This window comes from Myxine glutinosa, chromosome 3 (assembly GCF_964187855.1).
Source record: "Myxine glutinosa chromosome 3, kmMyxGlut1.1, whole genome shotgun sequence".
Lineage (NCBI taxonomy): Eukaryota > Metazoa > Chordata > Myxini > Myxiniformes > Myxinidae > Myxine > Myxine glutinosa.
In genome coordinates this window covers 93,280,635-93,304,219 of record NC_136263.1, presented here as the reverse complement: position 1 = coordinate 93,304,219, position 23,585 = coordinate 93,280,635, and the positions used below count along the sequence as shown (strand labels likewise).

The window sequence follows — 23,585 nt, the reverse complement described above, 5'->3', positions numbered from 1 at the left end:
GTATAATTTCATCTGGACAAGTCGTGAATCCATCATAAACCCATTATCTTTTACTGCATGCATGCTTGTTTTATCTTAACTTTGGCATGGTCTTAAATTTGCAAAAATACTAAACAGATAGTGTTCGCCAAATGGCCTTATACGGCTTGTACTTTTATCACCATCCAAGAGGATTGCACGGAAGTAGCACAATCTACCTTTGAGCTTCCTGGTGTCGGTTTGATGCCCTGCCCTGCTATAAACTGTTTGATTGGTTGCTTGCACGCACGGCGTTGCATGATCGAGTACGGCGTTGCATGATCGAGTACGGTCCCTCGAATGGATGTTAAACTGGTTGTCCTGTCTGCTAGGATGAGTTGATGGAGGTTAATGTTTCCACGCTGTATTTTGGGAATAGGATGCGAGTTATCGCCGGCACCCTGAACAAATGTTGAATTCCTGCCTTAACTCACAGGGGCACTGGATAATCGGCTGTGCCGCTCCTAGCAATAATGCAAACCAGCAACTACATGCATTGCTGCATATTAATGCCCAGGAGAAAGATAAACAGCTTTTATTTACTGCAAGTTCCATTCTGACAGCTTTTATCAGCCAATGTTGCTATTTTTGTGAGTAAGCAGAAAATCTCCAGTCACGTATTCATGTTCATCTATCTCACACCTATAATTATAACTACAACCAGAATTTTTTTTTGTGTGTAGTCGCAGCAAAATGGCAAAGGTCTGAAAAATAGTGTTTAGCAATTGGATCAATAAACACCCACTTCCTTTTTCCATCAATATGGCAATGGGTGTCTGAATTGGATGTTCTCTTGCTTTTGTTGAGTAGTAGGAGGATGGGGAGGAGGCAGGATAGATTACTCTGGGTGCAAGAAACTGCACAATGTAGCGGAGGATTTGCATCTTAAAGATCACTTGCTCATGCTTCTTCTCCTCCATCTTGTTTCCAAAATGCACGTGGGTCTGATGTCGCGTATATGCACAGCCTCTTACCAGACAAGAGACTTTATTGTTTTAGTTTTAGCAGGAAAATGTCACTGCGGAAGAGAACACTATGATAGCTGTCATTATCATTATAATTATTGTTCTGGTGTGACCACCTTTATACGTATGCACTGGAATGATCTCTTTATCCTTATAGTCATCATTAGTGTAGGTGTGAGCAGGGCCTAAGAGTCAGCAGTCAGCTAGACTTGGGGAGATAATTTTAAATCTGTGTATCCTGCAGGAGTGCAGCAAATGTGGAATTATTCAAGATAAAACAAGGAGCTGATACTCTGTCTCCCGTCTCTTTCAGATTGTATGAGAAATATATCTGTGTAATATGAAACCTAAATTTTGAACCTTTTTAAAATATTGTGGACACAAGCCAAATTACTGAGATGGTTGCCATGGCAACATAATTCAGCCAATCACAGATGTGATCTAATTGGGTTTAGATATTGCCATGAGGAATATATATCTACAATATGGAAGCTAAATGCTGAACGATTTTTGAAATATTGCGGACACAAATGTACATGGACGGATGATCGGTCGATCGGACTGGGCACATTTTAGTGTCCTCCATCTCCAAACTTGTCGGAGGGGTGTGGGAACCCGCTTCAGCAGGTTGTTACCATGCTACAATTCCTGCAACAATAGCTCATTGTTCTGGCCTCTAAACTTCCTTTATTCAGTACTTTTCGTGAATCTTTATTTATTTATTTTTAATTCCTGTATTTTTTTAATTATTACCTTCTGAGAGTTGGCCATAAAATTGTTTTGGCCCTGCATTTATATCATGGGACCTTTGTTGGCAGTAAATAGTCTCTTATAATATTTATTTTACATATATTAAACTTTATTTGGCTTGATTTTGTTTGAGAAAGTGAGCAGCGAAGTTTGTAAGGGGTCAGCCTGGCCTACGCTGACGGGGTTACATGTTTTGCATATTGGGGCTTTGCTGGACAGCATACCCATGCAGGTTGGGGCTTGCCAGACATTTCCGAGCCAAAAATTGCTTACCCGAGAAGACGTGTTGTGAGTCTCCTTTGGTCAAGCCGACTGCAATAATTGTTTTGTACTTGTCTTGTTGAACTAAATTTGAAGCCTTTCTTTATCACTTTGCTTAAATGTATTTGAAGGTAGTTATTCGTGTTAATAATAAATTAACACAGGGTACACTTCATTTTGGTAGAATGATTATGAATCGGGATTATCTGGCTTTCATTTTGAGATGCATTTTGCATAATTATAAATGTGAGCATTTGATTGCATGTGTGTAGGTTTTGCTAAGTTTCTGATTTCTAATTGGCTGTGTGCCATCATGTTTGTTTCTACATCAATGGCTTTGTTTTGGGTATTTTGGTGGTGGTGGAAATTGTGGCAGGGAGTGGAGAGTGATGTTGTAATTGTAGCTGATTGTGTACATTTTCTAACTGTGATTGTGCTGAGTTTCATTTAACTTTTTATGACTCGAACTTGGCATTCATGAGAAAAAAGAAACAGTTTTACAGTAACGTTGTCCATCTGGTGGTGAAGGGCTTAACCCATAAAGCATGTGGAAGAGGCTTTTAAGATGCTTCGGAGAAGCAGGAAAGTAGCATGATAAGGACATTGGGTATGACAGTTTAAAGAATGCTATAACTCCTCACCCTTCCTTGTGCCGAGTGATTTGAACAAAGAAGCACGGTGAGGGAAATGCATCAGTTTATTTTTTAGGTTTATTTTGTAGGTGCGGCACTTGGTTGGGAGGGGCAGGAAAAGGTTGATGAATAAAACTAGGAACCCTTTCCATCTCGCTGTGGAAAGACTTGCCTTCTTTGAACAAAGCTAATCTATATATAGTCATGCAATCTTGATAATTATCATGGATATTGTAATTCCCATTATTATAGCTATTGTTTAAGTTTGTTCAGGTTTTGTACTCGGACAAGTTGTTTTTATTATCATTTTTTATTTTTTGGTTTCTTTTTCTCTTCCCATATTAAACATTACATTCCCATGTTGGCTCCACTCATCCCTCTTTTTGTTTGATATTCTAGGAAAGGCTGGTTCCCATTCTCCTATACACGACCTCTGGATGACGCACCCTCTCGTAATGGCAGGTACGTTGTTTGTTGGACATTTGTAAGTTTAGTATTGCGAACGATACTAAAGGAAAATGTTAATTCACAAAAAATGGTTGTTTTAAATAAAATATCTGGAGATGAGTTCACAATTAAGTTAATTAAGTTTTCAAGCAGTAATGAAAACAGAACTATTGCATGAACTCTGTTAGCCCAGAATGGCCATGGAATGCTGCGAGTTTCAATTTCCCATGCACAGGGATTATTGGCCTTTTAAGACCTGGCAACAGACAAGTGCCCACGATCGGACATGTCACTGCCCACTCCTTCACGTCACACATCTTTGTATTATTTGTGATTTGAAGGAGACTTTGTTGATTCTCAGTGCTTACTAATGTATCTTGAGTGTAGACTTGTGGTGATTGAGTTATTTGCTGCTACACCCAACACATCTTGTCTTGGATAAAATGAAACGTTGCAACCTCAACAGTTTCTAATTGTTTGTGTTTTTAAACGATGAAGCCGCTTCAATATTTGGGTATGTCCTTCCATCCATCAAAAATGAAGAAGAACCTTGCTAACCAACTGTTTAATTTTAGAATGTTCTGAAGTGTAATTTTAGTGGGTTCTAAAGGGTGATTCTAATGGGTTCTTGTTATGAAATCAAGTCGAGACCTAGTTTCCAGATATGAGGCTTTATTGAAATCTATCTCCACATACCCTAAAACACAAAATAAATGAATAACATTAGAACTACAAAGAAAGGACGAAATAGCATTCCCAACTCGTCTATAAGCAAGCAAGTGACCATTAACATTCCCCATCATACCTTACTCAAGTGTCCGCTCACAGAATACAGAAATGAAGCAAACTCCCCCTTCTTCCTACACGACATTCCATTATATATCAACTCCTCAAGTTTCATCACACAACCAAATCTTCTTCTTCATATTTCATCTCAGTTCTACAATGTAATTCTAGATGATACTAAAGGGTAATTATAATGGGTTTCGTTTGTTTCTAGGCTTTGCCTATTTCATATTAAAAATGCCAAACTAAACAGCTTCCTTCGGACATGGGTGCCATTTATTATTATTTTTTCCTTTCTGTGGTAATTATCTAAACAGTATTAATTGGGCACTCAAACCAAATGTTCTGATGATTTCACCAACAAGCTCTTTAAAAACAAAGTTCAAACTTTTGAGTACATAGCATGGATTTCAGCACCAACGTGTAAAAATAATAATAAGTGGAGCAACATTCCAAGTACAACGCCCCATGCCAAATAAATAAATAACATATCTTCCAGCGCCCGGCATTGCTGCAGTGCAACACATGGAGACGGAATTGGGAGGGAGTGGTGTACAATAATTGATTGATGCATTGCATAATTAAAATAAAATTAAAATAATCATAAAATAATTATTTTCTTAATCAATTGGCTAATAGCATACCAAAACTACCACTGCTTCATCCAAATCTAACTTTTTGAAAATTAACTAAACTAATAATCAAATAATTAATTGATTAATTGATCAATAAATCAAAGTACTCTTTACAGCCAAATCACTTCATTATCGTGACCAAATATCAGCTTCATTGCTCAAAACGTGCCTGAGATATTGCCCAGATGAGAAAGGAAGTAAATAAGTTCTTAATTGATAATTAAGGAATTAATCAATTAATGAAAATATAAAAAATACCATTTTTGCGAAACCACGGGCTCGCTATTGTGAATAAATTTCAGCTTCCTAGCTCAAAGGATGGCTGAGATATCGCTCGGACAAGCAAACAAACAAACAAAAACAAACAAGAAAACAACCGGAGTGAAAACTGAGTACTCCCTTTCGGCGCGCGTCATTGCAGGGTCCCCTTCGGTGCCCATAGATTACTTCATGCAACACCTGGAGATGGAATAGGAAAGGAGCGGTGTACAATAATAAAAAGCTTACATTGTAATTCTTTAAACCAATAATATTCTGCAGTCAAGTCAACATTTAAGCATTTGTCTCTCATGTAGTTCTTTCTAACAGTTGAGGGAATTGTGTATATGTAGAGTAAACCCTTAAATATCACGGTTTCGTCCATTCATGGACAACTTCTATGTATACCTATTTAGTTATCATGGGGTTTAATGTCGACTATTTGTGTTTATTTTATCTTCTTTGGTTTTTTTTTTTGTTTGTTTTTTTTTTTTAAAGAGCTTTGAGCCATTGTTTGTGTCCACGTAGGTGGTTTTCTCGCACCAGAAGACTTTGTTTCTCGTGCACCATTAATAGTACAAGGGAGATACCCATGCTACACACTGGTGGGAGGCCAGAAGCAAACAGGCAATGCATATACGGCGAATGCTAAAGCATGAAGCCAATAAATTCCACATTCCTGTAGCACCTTCAGTCACACGTCAGACATGGACAGCAAGTTCGTGAAGGACTTCCATGAAAAACGTACCCGTTCGCAAACAAACGGGTACGTTCACATATAGAAACATCGATCGTGGGACCGTGGCGAATCTGCATATGGCGATCCACGAAGTTCACGTTCAGAAAGTAGAAACCATCACGGCATGTCGTTATTCACTTGAACTCGATATCTCTTTTTTCATTCCAAACAACATAACTCCAATTAATCACAAAATAAACTTTTAACAACATTGTTAATGTTTCCTTCATTGTAAAAACTACCAAGTCAACAGTTAAAAGGATTTTGAGCCGATAGGTGTTACGGCCTTGGCAAGATCCATGGAGACGGTGATCTGTTAGCGTATTCACCGCCCAAATAGCTATGTGGAATTCTCTCATGTAGAGATTAAATGTCGTTTGAACTTTGGCCGAGATCATTATTTACTTTTCATGATGTTTATATACGAATGATGTTTAATGATGTTTATATTGGTTTTGGGTTGTCCTTTCCACATATCTCATGGGATTGTAAGTTGGAGAGATGGCCTTGATGGCGGGGAGGGGTTTGGATTTCTCTCAAGCAGGGATTCAACCCGTGTCCTTATAAAAGGTCTTTGTCCGAGGTCACCGAGTTTGATCGGTGCAGCCGTGCAGCGATTGGTGCAGCCGTTTGTGCGGCACCCGGGAAAACAACATCGTCACAATGAAAACATCGTCACAATGAATGTTATGCGAACGCGAATGTTATGCGGGAGTCCAAACCTGAGAATGCTGGAGACCAAAGCTGAAATTGGGAAAACTAAATGGCCTATTTTACTCCTGGAGATCCCAGGATTACCCACCCAAAATATCGTTGCGATTGGTTCAGCAGTTTTTACGGTACCTTCGAACGGACAGACAGACAGACAGACAGACAGACAGACGAAAAACTGTTGCACTGGGTAATGTTGCACTATCTGTGTATGTCATATACTCATCAAAACTTGGTGTAGTATAAGCATAATTCAACAAATAAACCCGAATTCATCAAATAAACTGTCAAGCATATGTGATGTTACTTGACATACACGAATAGTGCAACATTACCGTTGCACTGTACAGCTTCCCCCTATACATGTATTATACACGTACATGGTAAAACTTCCAAGGCCTTGGGTGACCTCTAAATATTGATATTTGAAATAAAAAAATTACACAGAGTGTTTTTGTGGCAAATGGAACCTTTTGGCAGGGTCAGAACTTAAACTTTTAAAAGTCAAAAAACGAGGACCACACTATCCAACAGCCCTTATCATATACCAAGTATTGCACAATGTTGCTTTTTTTATTGCTCTTTAACAGTTTGCATCATTGTTTTCAAATGTCATTCATGAACTACTACAAGCAATATTGTGTGCTTTTCAGTGTTTTGTTTTTTTTGTCACAAACATTACCGCTTGCACATCTTGAATGTGATTAAGACTATATTGTAGCGGCTGCCGCTGAGTTTTCACAATCGCCTTGCACCTATCAAGGACGCGGAGCGATCACCATGCCGGGCTCGTCCAGGACGCCCAGGCTCGCCCTCAACTTGCCAGGCCGCAGCCAGGACGCTGGGCCACGCCCCCTGGCGCCGGGCCTGGGCAAACCCCCTGGCGGAATAGATATATATTGCTGACTGATAAACGGTTTTTCAGAGTGCCTGAGTGTTTGATTTCATTAAAGCAACTCAGATGAATTCTAGCTTTTTGTCGCGTCCATTCTTCCGATCGACGTGGGAGCCCCGGCTCCTTCATTGGTGACCTATCGACATGGACACGGCAGTCGCCCTTAAACTGCCTACCTTCTGGGAGGCTCACGCGGCGGTTTGGTTCGCACAGGCGGAGTCCCTGTTCGCCCTGCGAGGCATCACGGCCGACGACACCCGCTTCCACCATGTGGTAGCTGCGCTCGGGTCGGTTACCGCGGCCCGCGCCCTGAGCCTCCTCGAAAGCCCGCCAGCCGCTGACAAATACGGCGCGATTAAGAAGCTGCTCCTCGATGCTTTCGCCCTCCCATCGGCGGAACGCGCACGGCGCCTGCTCGATCTGCCTGAGCTCGGCGACACGCGCCCTTCCGAGCGCATGGACTACATGCTTTCACTGCTCGGCGAGCACTCTCCGGCATTCCTGTTCCGGGAGCTGTTCTTCCGTCAGCTGCCTAACCCGGTACGCCTCGCCCTGGCAAGCACGACGATCACAGATCCCCGGGCCCTTGCCAGAGAAGCCGACAAGATCTCCGCCGCAGGACAGCGCATCGTAGCGGCGACATGGGACCCACCGCCGTCCGACGCAACACCCAGGGCGCCCGAGCACCCGGCACGGTCGACGGCCGAACTGCCGACGCCATTGGCGGCCGCTCTACCGAGCCGACCACCTCCGGCACGACGACCGAGGCCTCCACCTGACCAAGCGTGGTGTTACTATCATGCCAGGTTCGGACAGAAGGCCCGGACATGCCGACCCCCGTGCACCTTCGGCAGGCCGGGAAACGGCCGGGCCGGCGTTCATTACCAGCCATGAGCGCCGGCCACACGGGCAACTTACTGTTCATCACGGATAAAGCGTCCGGACGGCGCTTCCTGTGCGACACCGGCGCCCAACTGAGCGTCGTACCCGCCTCTGACCAGGACAGGCAATCCGCGGTTTGCGGCCCCTCCTTAGTTGCGGCCAACGGATCGACTATCCGCACCTTCGGCCCGCGCAACGTCACCCTCTGCTTCGGCGGCCAACGCTTTGCTTGGACGTTTGTAACCGCCAACGTGCCCGTGGCTCTGCTAGGCGCCGACTTCCTCTGCGCACACGGACTGCTGGTGGACGTCCAACGGCGTCGTTTAATCAACGCTGAAACCTTCAGCTCCCTGGTATGCACATTGAGCAGCTCCGCGCCGACCGAGCTGGCATGCGCCGTCCCGGCGGCGAACGAGTTTGCTCGCCTGCTCACGGAGTTCCCGGCCCTCACGCGGCCGACGTTTTCGGCCGTCGCAGTACGGCATGGGATCGAGCACCACATACCAACCACGGGCCCGCCGGTCTACGCCAGGGCCCGCCGCCTCGACCCAGCCAAGCTCGCCGTAGCGAAGGCCGAATTCGACGCGTTGGAGCACCTCGGCATTGTGCGGCGCTCCGATAGCGCGTGGGCCTCGCCACTGCACATCGTGCCAAAGCCGGGGGGTGGATGGCGCCCGTGTGGCGACTACCGCCGTCTCAATGACGCTACCACCCCCGACAGGTACCCGATCCCGCATATCCAAGACTTCTCCGCCCGTCTGGCGGGACGGGTCATTTTTTCGAAAATTGACCTCATACGGGGATATCACCAGGTACCTGTCAGGGCGGCCGACGTCCCTAAAACGGCAGTCATCACGCCGTTCGGCTTATTCGAATTCTTGCGGATGCCGTTTGGTCTCAAGAACGCGGCTCAGGCGTTCCAGCGCTTGATGGACGGCGTGCTGCGTGACCTGCCGTTCCTTTTCGTTTACCTGGACGACATCCTCGTCGCCAGCACGTCCCGGGCCGAGCACCTCCTCCACCTCCGGACACTGTTCGAGCGCCTCAGCGAGCACGGCCTCATCGTCAACCCGGCCAAATGCCACTTCGGCACGACGGCCGTTGATTTTTTGGGCCATCACATCACCAAGAACGGGGCCGTGCCGCTGCCAACCAAGGTCGAGGCCATCACCACGTTCCCGCGTCCCCGCACCATAAAGGCCCTGCAGGAATTCCTGGGAATGGTGAATATTTATCACCGCTTCGTGCCCCGCGCTGCTCAGCTCATGCGGCCCCTCTACGAAGCCCTCCGGGGCATGCCGGCCAAGCACGACATCGCCTGGTCCGCAGCAATGGATGCGGCCTTCCAAGGCTCAAAGCGGGCCCTCGCCGACGCAACACTGCTCGCTCACCCGGTGCTCAACGCTCCCATCGCCCTCACCACGGATGCCTCCGACTACGCGGTGGGCGCCGTACATGAGCAATGGGTGAACGGGGTTTGGCAGCCACTCGCTTTTTTCAGCCGGCAGCTCCGGCCGAACGAGCTCAAATACAGCACGTTTGACCGGGAGCTCCTCGGTCTACACCTGGCCGTCCGCCATTTCCGCCACCTCCTGGAGGGCCGACCTTTCACGGCGTTCGTCGACCACAAGCCGTTGGTTTACGCCATGGCCAAGGTCACGGAGCCATGGTCGGCCCGCCAACAGCGCCACCTCTCCGCCGTGTCGGAGTTTACCACGGACATCCGGCACGTCGCCGGCAAAAACAACGCCGTGGCCGACTGTCTTTCCCGGGCCAGCGCGAACGCGGTCCACCTGGGCGTGGATTTTGCGCTTATGGCGGCGGACCAAACCACCGACACCACGGTGCAAGCCCTCCGGGCGGCGGACACGGGCCTCCGCCTGGCCGAAATCCCCTGCGCGGACACGGGCCTCCGCCTGGCCGAAATCCCCTGCGCGGACACTGTCCTGCTCTGCGACGTCTCCCAAGGCCAGCCTCGCCCCATCGTGCCCGTCGCCTGGCAACGCCGCATCTTCGCCTCCCTCCACGGCCTTTCCCACCCGGGCCGGAAAGTTTCCCAGAAGCTGGTGTCGGCGCGTTTCGTCTGGCACGGCCTTCGTCGGGACGTCCGCGATTGGACCAGCGCCTGCACGGCCTGCCAACGGGCCAAGGTCCACCGACACACCCAGGCCCCGCTGGCACCTTTCACCGTGCCCGAACGACGTTTCGACCACGTCAACGTGGATCTGGTGGGCCCCCTCCCCCCGTCACGGGGGTTCACACACCTGCTCACCATGGTGGACAGGACCACCAGGTGGCCGGAGGCCGTTCCCCTCGTCTCCACCACCACCGCCGACGTGGCGCAGGCTTTCATCGCCACCTGGGTCGCCCGCTTCGGCGCACCGGCGGACATCTCGTCAGACCGCGGTCCACAGTTCACCTCCGAGCTGTGGGGCGCGGTCGCCCGCAACCTGGGGATCAAGCTCCACCGTACTACGGCCTACCACCCCCAAGCAAACGGGTTGTGCGAGCGATTCCACCGCTCCATGAAGGCCGCGCTCATGGCCGGCCTTCAAGACGTCGGGTGGGCCGACCGGCTGCCGTGGGTCCTTTTGGGCCTTCGCACGGCCCCCAAGGAGGACCTCCAGGCATCCACCGCCGAGCTTGTCTATGGCCAGGTGCTACGCGTCCCGGGCGAATTTGTGCCCGACGCTACCAGTCCCTGGTCCGCAGCTCACCAGCGCTCGGACCTCCAGGAGGCCGCCCGACGGTTTGCCCCCGTGCCAACATCCCACCACGGTGACCCCCAGTCCTACGTCCCCCCAGCACTCCGCACAGCGGAGTATGTTTTTGTGCGTCACGACGCACATCGGTGGCCACTCCAGCCGCCGTACGACGGGCCCTTCCGGGTGCTGCGACGGGACGACAAGTCGTTCGTCATCGACATCGGCGGCAGGTCGGACCGGATTGCTGTGGACCGCCTCAAGCCGGCGCACGTGGACGTCGACCACCCACCACGGGTGGCCCTTCCGCCGCGGCGAGGCCGTCCCCCGTCCACGGTGCCCCCCACTCGACCGCCCACCACCTCACCGGACCCCCTCCCACGACCCGCCAGGGGTCGCTTCGGCCGGGTCATCAGGACCCCCCTCAAATTGACCCTGCCGGTGCAAGTCGATTCTGGGGGGACGTGTGTAGCGGCTGCCGCTGAGTTTTCACAATCGCCTTGCACCTATCAAGGACGCGGAGCGATCACCATGCCGGGCTCGTCCAGGACGCCCAGGCTCGCCCTCAACTTGCCAGGCCGCAGCCAGGACGCTGGGCCACGCCCCCTGGCGCCGGGCCTGGGCAAACCCCCTGGCGGAATAGATATATATTGCTGACTGATAAACGGTTTTTCAGAGTGCCTGAGTGTTTGATTTCATTAAAGCAACTCAGATGAATTCTAGCTTTTTGTCGCGTCCATTCTTCCGATCGACGTGGGAGCCCCGGCTCCTTCAATATTGCACTATTCAAACTTCATAGCAGGATAGCTTAGTGGTATAGTGTAAGCTCTAGGGGGGAGTTCGTGGCCATCGCAAAAGTACAAAGTCACGCATGATTTTATTGTTGTACATACCAAGACCTTTCAAAAAAATTTGGGTGACAAGCCCAAATGGTCAAATTCAGACCTGGTCACTCTACTCTGGACATGCTGCTTCTGATTTCTCAACAATGGATGGAGGTCCTCAATGCCAAACAGGAAATTAGAGCCGTCTCCCTTGACATATCACGTGCCTTCGATACGGTCTGGCACCCAGCCCTGCTCACCAAACTCTCCTCCTTTGGTATCCATGGAAATCTCCACGCATGGCTGGTGGACTTCCTCTCCAGTCGTAGTCTACGTGTGGCCCTGAATGGGTTTCTCTCATCTCCTCTTCCTGTTCAGGCTGGAGTTCCCCAAGGCAGTGTTCTGGGCCCTGTGCTTTTTCTGGTCTTCATCAATGATCTCTCTGACTCTCTTGAAAATCCTCTCTATCTCTTTGCTGATGACTCTAATCTCTGTCGCTCCATTCTTCATCCCTCAGATCGGCAGTCTGCAGCCTCCTCACTCTCTGCAGACCTGGACAAAATCACAGACTGGGCAAACAAGTGGAACATGTCTTTCAATCCTGACAAATCTCACACTCTTACGATGTCTCTCCGAAAACACCGACTGGACAACCCTCCCATCCACTTTCTGAATAATCCTCTCCAAGCAGTTCTGTCACTCAAGCTTTTGGGTCTCACTATCTGCCATGATCTTTCCTGGGAAAACCACATTTCAAATCTGGCCTCCAGAGCCAGTCGCCGACTGGGCATCCTCCGTCGTGCGAAGTCCTTTCTTGGCACACCTGAGCTCCTCACCACATACAAGGCTTTCATCTGCAGCTCAATGGAATACTGCTCTCCCCTCTGGGCTGGTGCTCCTGCCTCACATCTAGCTCGTCTTCATGCTGTTGAAACCAAAGCGTTCAGAATCATCGGAATCTCCTGCGATGAAGCTAACTCCAAGGGCCTCTCACTCACTCACCGCAGGCAGGTTGGTGGTCTTTCCGTCTTCTACCGCCTCCGCTCTGGCCTTGCCCCCCCCCCCAGCTCTCTCTGGGCTCTGTCCCCCAAATATTCCTACAGGTCGCACAAGATCTGCCTGCAACCCTCTTATGGTAAAACTACCAAAATCAAGACTCTCTGCTCACCTTCACTCCTTCATTCCTCTTTTCTCCCACCTCTGGAACAAACTCCCTCACTCTCTTCAATCCCACTCCACCCTCCAGGTCTTTAAAACAGCTGTTCACCACCATCTCTTATCTTCCCCCATCCAAAACCTTGATCTTTTCTACCCCCACTAATTTCACCCCAAATCCACCTATTTGAAATACCAACTTCTGTCCTGGAAGTCCTGGAAGTCCTTGGTGTCCTTGTGTTTTATACTTCTCCCACTCCCCCCCCCCCCCCTTCCCACTCCTCCTCCCCCCAAGCCCTCTCCCTCCCACACATCTCCCTGCTCTCAAATGTTATGTTTGTGTGCTTCCCCTTCTCTCCCCATCTTGTCTTCCGCTCCCTTTTTATATGTTTTGTTTGTCTGGTTGATTTGTTTGTGAAATAAATGTTAGCTCTTTCACGAGCCTCGATTCAATATACCAAAAAAAAAAAAAAATCTGTATAGATTTTGCTACAGAGGGCGATTTTCAAAATGGCCACCATAAGTATTACTTTTGACCATATCTTGGTCTGTGAGACTCATCGAGACATGATATTGGTGCCTAAACCTATGTTTTCAGGGTCAAGGAACTCAATAAGACCAATAACAATTACATTGGCTCCTTCGTTTGGGGCAGCCATCTTGAATTTCAAAATGGCCGCCATTCAAAATCGCAGTTGTCCATACATCAGTCATCAAAACACATAGACGCTTGATGTTTGTGGTTATACTCATGCATTTAAGGCCAAGGAATCCAATGATAAGAGTATAATAATACAGTGGTTCACTGAGACCAGCAAAAATATTCTTCAGTATATCCAGGTAACCTATAAATCCAACGTGGCACCAATAACTATTATCACCCAAATCATGGGTGACTTTGTACTTTTGCTATGGCCACGAACTCCCCCCTAGAGCCAGGAGTAGTATACACACTTGCCTCTCTGCTGTCTACCTTGGGTTCAAATCCTGACCAATCTACAAATTACCATCATTCGCAACGGTACCCGCCCTACAGGTGGGGCTTCAATTGGGAGGCCCAAATGAAAAGGCAAAATATCAGAAATTGAAAGCTTTTTAATTTATTTTAAACGATTTATGTAAACATCCATTAAATCATATCACACGCAAATCATCAAAATCTAAACAGTATTTGTAGAATTTCAATAAAAGCCACATCACTGTTCATATCGGTAAATATTATTCCGTGTTTGGAAAAACTGAAAAATTGGAAAAATTGGAAAAATTGGAAAAACAATATAGCCTATTTTACTCCAGAGGGTCCCAGGATTACCCACCCAAAATTTTGTTGCGATTGGTTCAGCCGTTTTTGCGGTACCTGGGAACAGACAGACAGACAGATATTTGGTGAATTATAGTAAGATGATGTTTGGCATGTAGGGTCCTCAACACACATAGTGTGTGCTGTTCCTCAGAAGGCCGTTCAACTGGGTGTCCCATATGCCAGCATTAGTTGGTGGGTGTTAAGGAATCCATGGTTTCCTTTTCGAAGAGTAGGCGAGCTATTGCCGGCACTCTGAACAAATTTCTCCACATAATCAAATATCCCGTGTCTGAGTAGCAACCCATCAGGGATTTTATTCCTAGCCAACCAAGTATCTGCTTTGGCAGAACTGACGCTTTGTATAGAGCATGGTGCACAGAAAGGCACACGTCATGGAAGAACATTTTAATTAAGTCATTGCCCATCATTTTGTTGGAATGGGTAGTAGTTTGTGCTCGAGTGTATGTTGTGTGTGCTGTACACACCGCTCCTTTCCTATTCCATCTCCAGGTGCTGCATGACATCATTGCCGGGCACCTAAGGAGGCCTGGCGATGACACGTGCTGAAAGGGAGTACGCAGTTTTCACTCCGGTTTCTTGTTTTCTTGTTTGTTTGTTTGTCCGGGCGATATCTCAGCCATCCTTTGAGCTCAGAAGCTGAAATTTCAGCACCAAAGTGAGCACGTGCTTTGGCAAAAAGGTTATTTTTTATTTTTTATTTTTTGCTAAAGGGAAGCACACAACTCAATTAATTGATTAGTTACTTAATTATTATCGATTAATTAAGTTCCTCAGTGGTACCTGGCGTTGGCTTAGCGGCTAGGGTGCCAGCTTAGGATCCTAGGATCCTGGGTTCGAATCCCGGTCGATCACTGAATTAACGCCAGGGGGGTTGACTCAGCCTGTCATCCTTCCGAGGTCGGCTAATTGAGTACCAGTTCACTGGTAATTCCCTGTTTGTCGTAAAAGGCGACAAACAGGGTTGGCGGCAGGAAGGGCATCCGGCCGTAAAACATTGCTTCAAAAAGGGGACCGAAAAACAACAACAACCACGGTGCCCGAAAAAGGCCAACCCCTTGCGTTGGGTTGCGGGGAAAAATGCGGGGGAAAATGGCCTCTAAAGGTGGTTTTTTAAATTAAGTACTTATTTATTTTCTTTCTTATCTGGGCAATATCTCAGGCACCTTTTGAGCTAGGAAGCTGATATTTGGACATGGCATTGACCAAGTGATTTGGCTGTAAAGGGTAGTTTTGATTTATTGATTAATTATTTAATCGAATAATTATTTAATTACTCGATTAATGACATTTAATTTTCAAAAAGTTACAGCTTCGGATGAAACCCCGGTGGTTTTGGTATGCTATTATCCAATTGATTAATAAAATATTTTACGTATTATTGTTTATTGATTTTCATTACACAATTAAGCAATCAATTAATTATTTTACATCTCTCCCTCCCAACACCATCTCTATGTGCTGCACAGCGTTATCGCCGGGCACCTAAAGAACCCCAGCAATGCCGCACTGGAGGATGTTATTTATTTATTTGGCATGGAGGCGGTGTACTTTGAATGTATCTGGACTTGTTTTGGGGTTTTATTGATCTACAATACTTGATATACAAAATGAATAATCTGAGTTATTTGTATGCTTTGTTTTGTTTGGACATGCACCTTTATTTGGAGCAGTGTGGTGTTTTGAGTAATAGGTTCAACCATTGGTGTGTTCACCCAGTGCATCAATTGAGGACCCTGGAGGGCCACTGGCACGTAGTGCCAGCACAGGAAACCTCATGGACACAGAGGCTCCGACACTTCCCCCTCCTGACTATGAAAATAATTCTGCCAGACTTAGACTTCCCAACGTCAGCAACGGCACCTCAAGTCGGGTGGGTGGAAAAGTACTGACGAGAGGAAAAGGTGTTTCGAGAATGGATAAGCACTATGTTGTTGGTGTGTGTATAATTTGCATTCTGAAATTGTCAGTTTTCCGTCATACACAAACGTTTGTGGGAGACAGGATAGTTTGGTAATAGTGTTTGACACTATTTTTTTCCAAAACATTTAATCTGACCATAAAATGCCGATCTTGTGAAATGTGACGTCATTTGGGGCGCGTAACTGCAGTCACTTGTGGGCACGAAATAAATCTCAGAATAAGCGAATTGCAGACCTGAGACGCTAAACTTCGTCTGTATGCACAACCGCAGCATCTACATATTACTTATGCAAAAGAGGGAAGGAGATGGAAATATTTGAAAAAGAAGAAGAATTGAAGTGTGAGAGAATAGGAAAAGAAAATAGGGTAGTGGGTTTTTTTTTGGCAAGACTAGGAATTGGGGAGGAGGGAGGGAGGAAATGAGCCAAAGTGTTCTTTTTGTTTTTTTAACCTTGCAGTTTTTGGATATGCATTTTACAGCCTCTTCGGAAAAGATTATGCCACCCTTGCCAACTAAATCCAGGCCATTGGGTTAAATTGGCTTTATCAAATACTAAAGTAAGGGATGGTACGTGACTTAAAATATTGTTACGGACCGCGGATAAGATGTTGGTTTTGCCGAGCGGAGGCCCCGCGGCCCTAACAGTTACCCCGATTAACCCGATCCCCGAACGTTGGCCGGATCGCGCCACAGATATTCAATGGGGAAAAGACAAAGGCGACACGGATGTGAAGAAGAAGAAGACAGAAGTAGGGAATACGAATATAATTTATTTACTATTTACAACCAAAAGTAACCAAGGAAGAAGGAAGGATAATAAAATAATTTACAGAACTCAGACACAGTGAAAATCGCTAGCTTATCTATTCAGTCTTACTTAACCCAGGGACAAGACAAACAGAACAAACTCACATACACAAGAAGGATGGAAAGGCAGGAGGTGGATGGCTGGAGGGAAAGGAAGGTCCAAGGATGCTGCAGCACGATCGGCGCGTTTGGCAGCCGCCGTTCCTTCACGGCCCCGCTCAAAACTGCCGTCCAGGCCCCAAGCTGCGGTTACTGAAGCTGCTGTTGAAGCTGCTGTGTTGCTGCGTGGACGTCGCGTGCTTTCTCCAGGACTCGTCTGACTCGTCTGGTCCAACCACTCAACTCAACAACACGCACGTCTCCCTGTCCAACTCCTCCAGGCTTCTTGCTGTTAACTCCTTTTTTTGGTCCAACTTTGGTGAGCAAGGCGACGAATAGCAGGCTTTGTGCTTCCCTGGATATCCTATTGCAGTACCTTGCGCGCGCGCTTTTATAGCGCCTCTGGCGATCAAGCCACCGGCCTTCAGGACACGCCCCTCGGTGAGCTCGCTTCGGCCCTGATTGGTGGGCACAGGCCCTCTGACTCCACCCTTGATGACGATGGGCGGGCACGCCCTTCTTCCCCGAGCTGAGCACATGTTTAATGGCGGCTATTGTAGTTGGCAGTAGAAGTTTTGGGAGTGGGAATGGGGAATGAAAGGGAATCTATCTTATTTCACTTGGTGCAATGGAGTGTCATCTTAATGGAAGACAAGGCCTTACCCTGATACACATAATAAAGATATAACTATCAACAAGGGGGAAATCTATGATTGGCTGACGTGATTGCTTTATGGACTAATTATGGGACGCCCTTTGACCTTTATACATAACTGGAGTAAGGAGGGTCCAGAATAAAGCACTAATAATAAAAAAAACACAATAAAAAAAACACAAACCTCATATCCACAACACTGCACCCTCCTCCTCTTAGGCACGTCCCGGGCCTATAACTTTAACTTAGTGTGACACGTAGGTGTAGTTCCCTCTACTTTTAACCTGACCCTGAGTGCGACAGTTTTAAAACATAAATAAATATGTCCCGCTGCTCCATTGCACCCTACCTAACAGACTCACGCCCACAGCTAACCGAATTGCAGAATGGTCTTCAAACTATACACTGACGGTGGGGAGCATTATTTACAATGACGTTACTTTATTTACAAAAACTAACCCAGGACCTGTGATTGTTCTTTCTGGGGGGGAGACAGTCTGCTCTGCATCAATGCACCATGAAAGCACCCAAAACGCACCAACACACCCTCAAGCACCAATCGGTGCACAGTCATCATTGTTCATGAATAAAATAAATCGACAACCCCTAACCCTGCTGGTGGTCTCTTGCTCTTCGGCTCGCTCTGCTGGCTATTACTCTCTTCCTGATGTTGTCATCTTCTTTGCTGGCGGCCTATTTGGATTAATAAAATGCACCCAACGTGTCAATTTTTATTTATTTATGGCCCTCAGGGGGCCGACTACGTGTGGTTCACCTGTGGGGCATCGGTGCCCTGTGGTCAAGGTCCGCCAGCAAGATTTCGGGCCTTCATGGCCGGTTCCAGCAGAGGGGCCATGCCCCAACCCATGGGGTCCATCAGTGGTGCTCAGCCACAGACATGTGGTCCATAATGTGGTGCATCGATGCAGACAGCTGGTTCTGGGAGTTCCGGGCGCACAATGGCGGACTCACGCACGCTCCCCTCAGCGCCCAGTGGCGCACAGGCCTTCATGTGGGAGACAAAAGGGGGGGAAAGACAGATGAGCGAGGGGTAAGGTCACAAGGGTACACATCAATCAAGGCAATGCAAGGTGAAGTGCGTACGGAGAGCAAAGTGAGAAAGCTCGTCCCTACCGTACGTCACCCCCCCTGTCACCTACACTACCCTTGCCCTTACCCCATATTTACAACAATCTACACATTTACAAATCCGTTGCTAATGTCACGTCTTCCCCATATTTCCCCCACACCAAATTCGTCTCCACAATCCCTCTAACCAAAATTTGCCATCACCCAATTCATCATCAATCCTCATAAGGAGGAAGAGATGGAACAACAAAGCACAATGTCACACCCACGTCATGATGCGTCTCACAATCCAAAACATTTGCATCATAAAAATAACAAAACATGGCATGGTGTGGAGTTACGTCACCTCAGGTGAGTGGATGTAGATGGTGCAAGGAGATTTTCATCCTAACTACTTTCTAAATGACATTAATACACTTTACACTACCTGGGGTCTTTCCCTGCCAAACCATTGGCAATCTTACTCTATGGGTTCTAAAAACCAATTCCCATTGACCAAACTGTGGTGCTTCTCAATTTGGGGTCTCACTCCCCCGATTCATCTCCCGGTGCCCTTGCACAATTTCTGGGCTGAGACGTGTAGCTCTCCCAGCAGGTCTACCCACCTGCACACCTCCACCACTGTAGTTGCCACCCGAGCTTACCTGCTCCTTACCCTAACCTATCTACCTGGGGAAGGCCCCTCCTGGCTCTGTCACCCCACTTGGTGCCCTCTGGCACTGGGCTACCCGGGTCCGTCCTCCGGATCCTCGGGCCCCATCCACAACAACTCTACCGGCTCCCAGAGCCCACCTGCGGCCTCACCTGGCCGACATCCTCACAGTGGTGGAGTGCCCAAACCAACTACACACACTAACAGGCTACACGCCCAGCCATTTCCACAACACTAATGCACCCATCCAAATACCATTCTTTCACCCGCACCACAGATGCCAATATCCAACCACAATTTACCTATACCCTCTACCTAACACCTACACTACCCTCCCCGGGTATTCGTGATGGGGGTCCATCCTTCCCCCATTCACACCTTCGCACCATCCACTCCACTCCATAGTTTCCACCATACTCACTCCACGACCATCCATTCCAATACTCCATATATTCCACACTCCATGTATTCCACACTCCATGTATTTCACACGACCATTCTCCATACACCTGTTGTTGCACACCTGTGCAATCACACCTGGTGCCACCTGCACCCTCCTTCCTTCCTGGACCATTCGGTCAATACAACACTCATCACCATCACTCACTCATACACTGCTCCATACACCTGTTCAGTTGCACACCTGTGCAATCACACCTGTTCCTCACACACTTTTCACAATACACTTCTGAATACACCTCCAACACTCACACGGCATCATCTGAACTACCTGTTGCCCTGCTAACTTAGTGCTCCCCGTCTTCCCTTTAAACTAAGCACATACCACGTCATTATCATCCACTCTAATCTACCTGCGTCCCCACTACAGGTATCATTGTCACTACCTAATCTTAACGTTACCTAAGGTCATCTTCTAGGTCCCTATCATTATATCCTAACCCTCCCGGGCTAGTTTTCACTGCCATAAACCCCATAACCTAGTGCTCCTTTGCCCCCGTTGTGAGAGATGGCAGAGTTACCATCCCATCACATCGGGTATCTCTAACTACCAATTTTGCTCACCCAATTGCAACCAATCAAAAAATTTCCAATTACTGCCAATTCTATTCACTTTTCTAAATTTCGGATCAAAAACACTATCAGTATCATCATCATCACAGTTCGCTATATCCTAGCCTCTGTGCGTCGTCACATCATTAAAACTCGGCTTCGCAAAGCCGAGCAATGAATTCGGGTGGTTTGGTCGCCTGCAGGTCAAATCCGTCCTGCTTTCGGTTCAAGGGAGGTGGTTTGGTCCGGCCGAGATTCCACACACCATCTCGGCGCGGTACCTTGCGGTCCCGGGCCCGATGACCGAGGCTCGCCCTGTCGGAACCCCGCCCCCGCCAGGGGGCACCGTTCCGCTTCCTCCCACTCGCCCTTGAACCGGACCGGTCGCCTCGCCCGACAAGGCCTGGACTCGACCGTGCGGGGCGGGGCCAAGCCCGAATCGGCAACGACGCTTCGAAGAGAAGCGACGCAATATCGATCCGCGCCGGGCCTGGCATCCAACAAAGCGCACCACGCCCCAAGTGCTCGCATCGGCTATCCGTCGCCCTAAACGCTAACCCGTCCAACGTCGATGCTTTACTCACATGCCCACACGCACACGCGACCCTTTTGACCCTCACAAAACCCGGCGTTCCAACGCCGTCCGTACATTCCACCAACGCACTCCCTGTTACACACCACACCTCTCGCGCACACTCACCGTCCGCACACTCTTAACACACCTCGCGCACCGTCTTGCGCACTCTCCCTCGGTACGTACTCCGTACCACTCACCATGGGCGTGCTCTCTTGCATCCACCCACTACCGCGCTCCGATGTGCTCCCTCGCACTCGCGCTACCACCAACTCAGGTGTGCTTCCTCGCACACGTTCCACCACCACCTTACTCTCCGTGTCACACTCACCCTCGCACGTACACTCCGTATTGCTCTCACTCGCTGTGTCACACTCCGTACACCCCGACGTGCATTCTCGCTCGCACTCGGTACCACACTCGCGCTTCGTAGCACGGTCACCCCTTGACGCACACTTTTTTTTCACACGCGTGCCATTTCCACTCACACGGGATGCTTCACCAACGCCCGGGTGCCATATTGACCCCAATCGCGCGACAATTCTTTTGTCGCCAAACATCCTCCTGCAAAATCTCCCAGCACCACATGCAGCCCGTCTCACCTTCGGGGTTCTTCTTCCTCTCTGCACCAACACCTGCAAATCTTTATAAGGATTAATGAGTACAGCATCGTGATGTGAGCACGGACTTTGTACAGTTTCCATTCCTTCCTCCGCTTCCTGGGCTACCTCCGTCGTCTCTTCAATTTTAATTATACCCACTACTGCTTTTTCTTTATTCCCCTCGACGACCGCTGGCTTTAATAAAACACCCTCTTCTACCTCAGCGGTCGCCGGCTGCTCCATACCCCGTGTCGCGATTTCTACCCCCGACATTTTACCCGCGCTTTCCTCCGCCTCGCTCAACCAGCGCTTCTCGACCCGCGTTACCTCCTCGTGCACCCCTGGGTCCTGCTCGCTCAACCCGCGGTCTCTGTCCCTCTCCGCTTCCCTTACTTCATATGCGACTTTGTCCCTCGCCAGTCCCCCATTTACTTCTTTGGCCTGGGCAGTTATGTCCTTAAATTTGTCCCCTTTTATTCTATTACACCACCCTTCAATTAGATTTCCCAACATTTCTCCCTGAGCCCTCCTTTCGTTCATTATTCTGTTTTCCATTTTTAGCATGAGGGCCTCCATTTGTAGCAAAAGGTTCGAACTCACCAATGCTGCTACGGTCACGGGCGCCACTAAATTTGGTGCCGCTGCACCCACGTGCGCGAGGACGCCATTTTGCGCGCCTGACACCTCCTCAACCACCTCCTCATTGCCCTCCTCCACATACATTTCCCCGAGGTCCTGGGTCGATTCTACCCCGTCTATCTCTCCCACCGACATCCCGTCGCCTTGACCAGCCATGGCGCGATTTCAAAATTCGGGTTTTTCTTTAAAACAAAACAAATTTTGGCAGCTCGTAATTTTGAGCGCGTTAAGCGCGCTTCGGGTCCGACCCCGCTCCCGACACCAATTGTTACGGACCGCGGATAAGATGTTGGTTTTGCCGAGCGGAGGCCCCGCGGCCCTAACAGTTACCCCGATTAACCCGATCCCCGAACGTTGGCCGGATCGCGCCACAGATATTCAATGGGGAAAAGACAAAGGCGACACGGATGTGAAGAAGAAGAAGACAGAAGTAGGGAATACGAATATAATTTTTTTACTATTTACAACCAAAAGTAACCAAGGAAGAAGGAAGGATAATAAAATAATTTACAGAAGAACTCAGACACAGTGAAAATCGCTAGCTTATCTATTCAGTCTTACTTAACCCAGGGACAAGACAAACAGAACAAACTCACGTACACAAGAAGGATGGAAAGGCAGGAGGTGGATGGCTGGAGGGAAAGGAAGGTCCAAGGATGCTGCAGCACGATCGGCGCGTTTGGCAGCTGCCGTTCCTTCGCGGCCCCGCTCAAAACTGCCGTCCAGGCCCCAAGCTGCGGTTACTGAAGCTGCTGTGTTGCTGCGTGGACGTCACTTGCTTTCTCCAGGACTCGTCTGACTCGTCTGGTCCAACCACTCAACTCAACAACACGCACGTCTCCCTGTCCAACTCCTCCAGGCTTCTTGCTGTTAACTCCTTTTTTTGGTCCAACTTTGGCGAGCAAGGCGACGAATAGCAGGCTTTGTGCTTCCATGGATATCCTATTGCAGTACCTTGCGCGCGCGCTTTTATAGCGCCTCTGGCGATCAAGCCGCCGGCCTTCAGGACACGCCCCTCGGTGAGCTCGCTTTGGCCCTGATTGGTGGGCACAGGCCCTCTGACTCCACCCTTGATGACGATGGGCGGGCACGCCCTTCTTCCCCGAGCTGAGCACATGTTTAATGGCGGCTATTGTAGTTGGCAGTATAAGTTTTGGGAGTGGGAATGGGGAATGAAAGGGAATCTATCTTATTTCACTTGGTGCAATGGAGTGTCATCTTAATGGAAGACAAGGCCTTACCCTGATGCACATAATAAAGATATAACTATCAACAAGGGGGAAATCTATGATTGGCTGACGTGATTGCTTTATGGACTAATTATCGGACGCCCTTTGACCTTTATACATAACTGGAGTAAGGAGGGTCCAGAATAAAGCACTAATAATAAAAAAAACACAATAAAAAAAACACAATCCTCATATCCACAACAATATTGTATAACAAACCGATTGTTTCATTCAGGGGCAACGTTACCTGCATTATCACCTAGGTGGCACTTAGCTTAAGTCCGAAACATTTGCCTATCGCTGTAATTTGATCCTGTTACTCG

The 23,585-nt window shown here is 48.5% G+C and overlaps 1 protein-coding gene across 6 annotated transcripts in view; it reads left to right on the top strand.

Moving 5' to 3' along the window:
- The window catches only part of LOC137423385 (BAR/IMD domain-containing adapter protein 2), a 92,214-nt gene that overhangs the window by 60,147 nt on the left and 8,482 nt on the right, over positions 1-23,585 (top strand). For 4 of the 6 annotated variants that reach the window (XM_078774281.1, XM_078774284.1, XM_078774280.1 and 1 more), the window contains exons 11-12: positions 3,026-3,088; positions 15,701-15,854. In XM_078774281.1, coding sequence (XP_078630407.1) covers positions 3,026-3,088; positions 15,701-15,854 — 217 coding nt within the window. The remainder of the gene's footprint in view (positions 1-3,025; positions 3,089-15,700; positions 15,855-23,585) is intronic. The other 2 variants (XR_010983690.2, XM_068110494.2) reach the window with 1 other exon arrangement.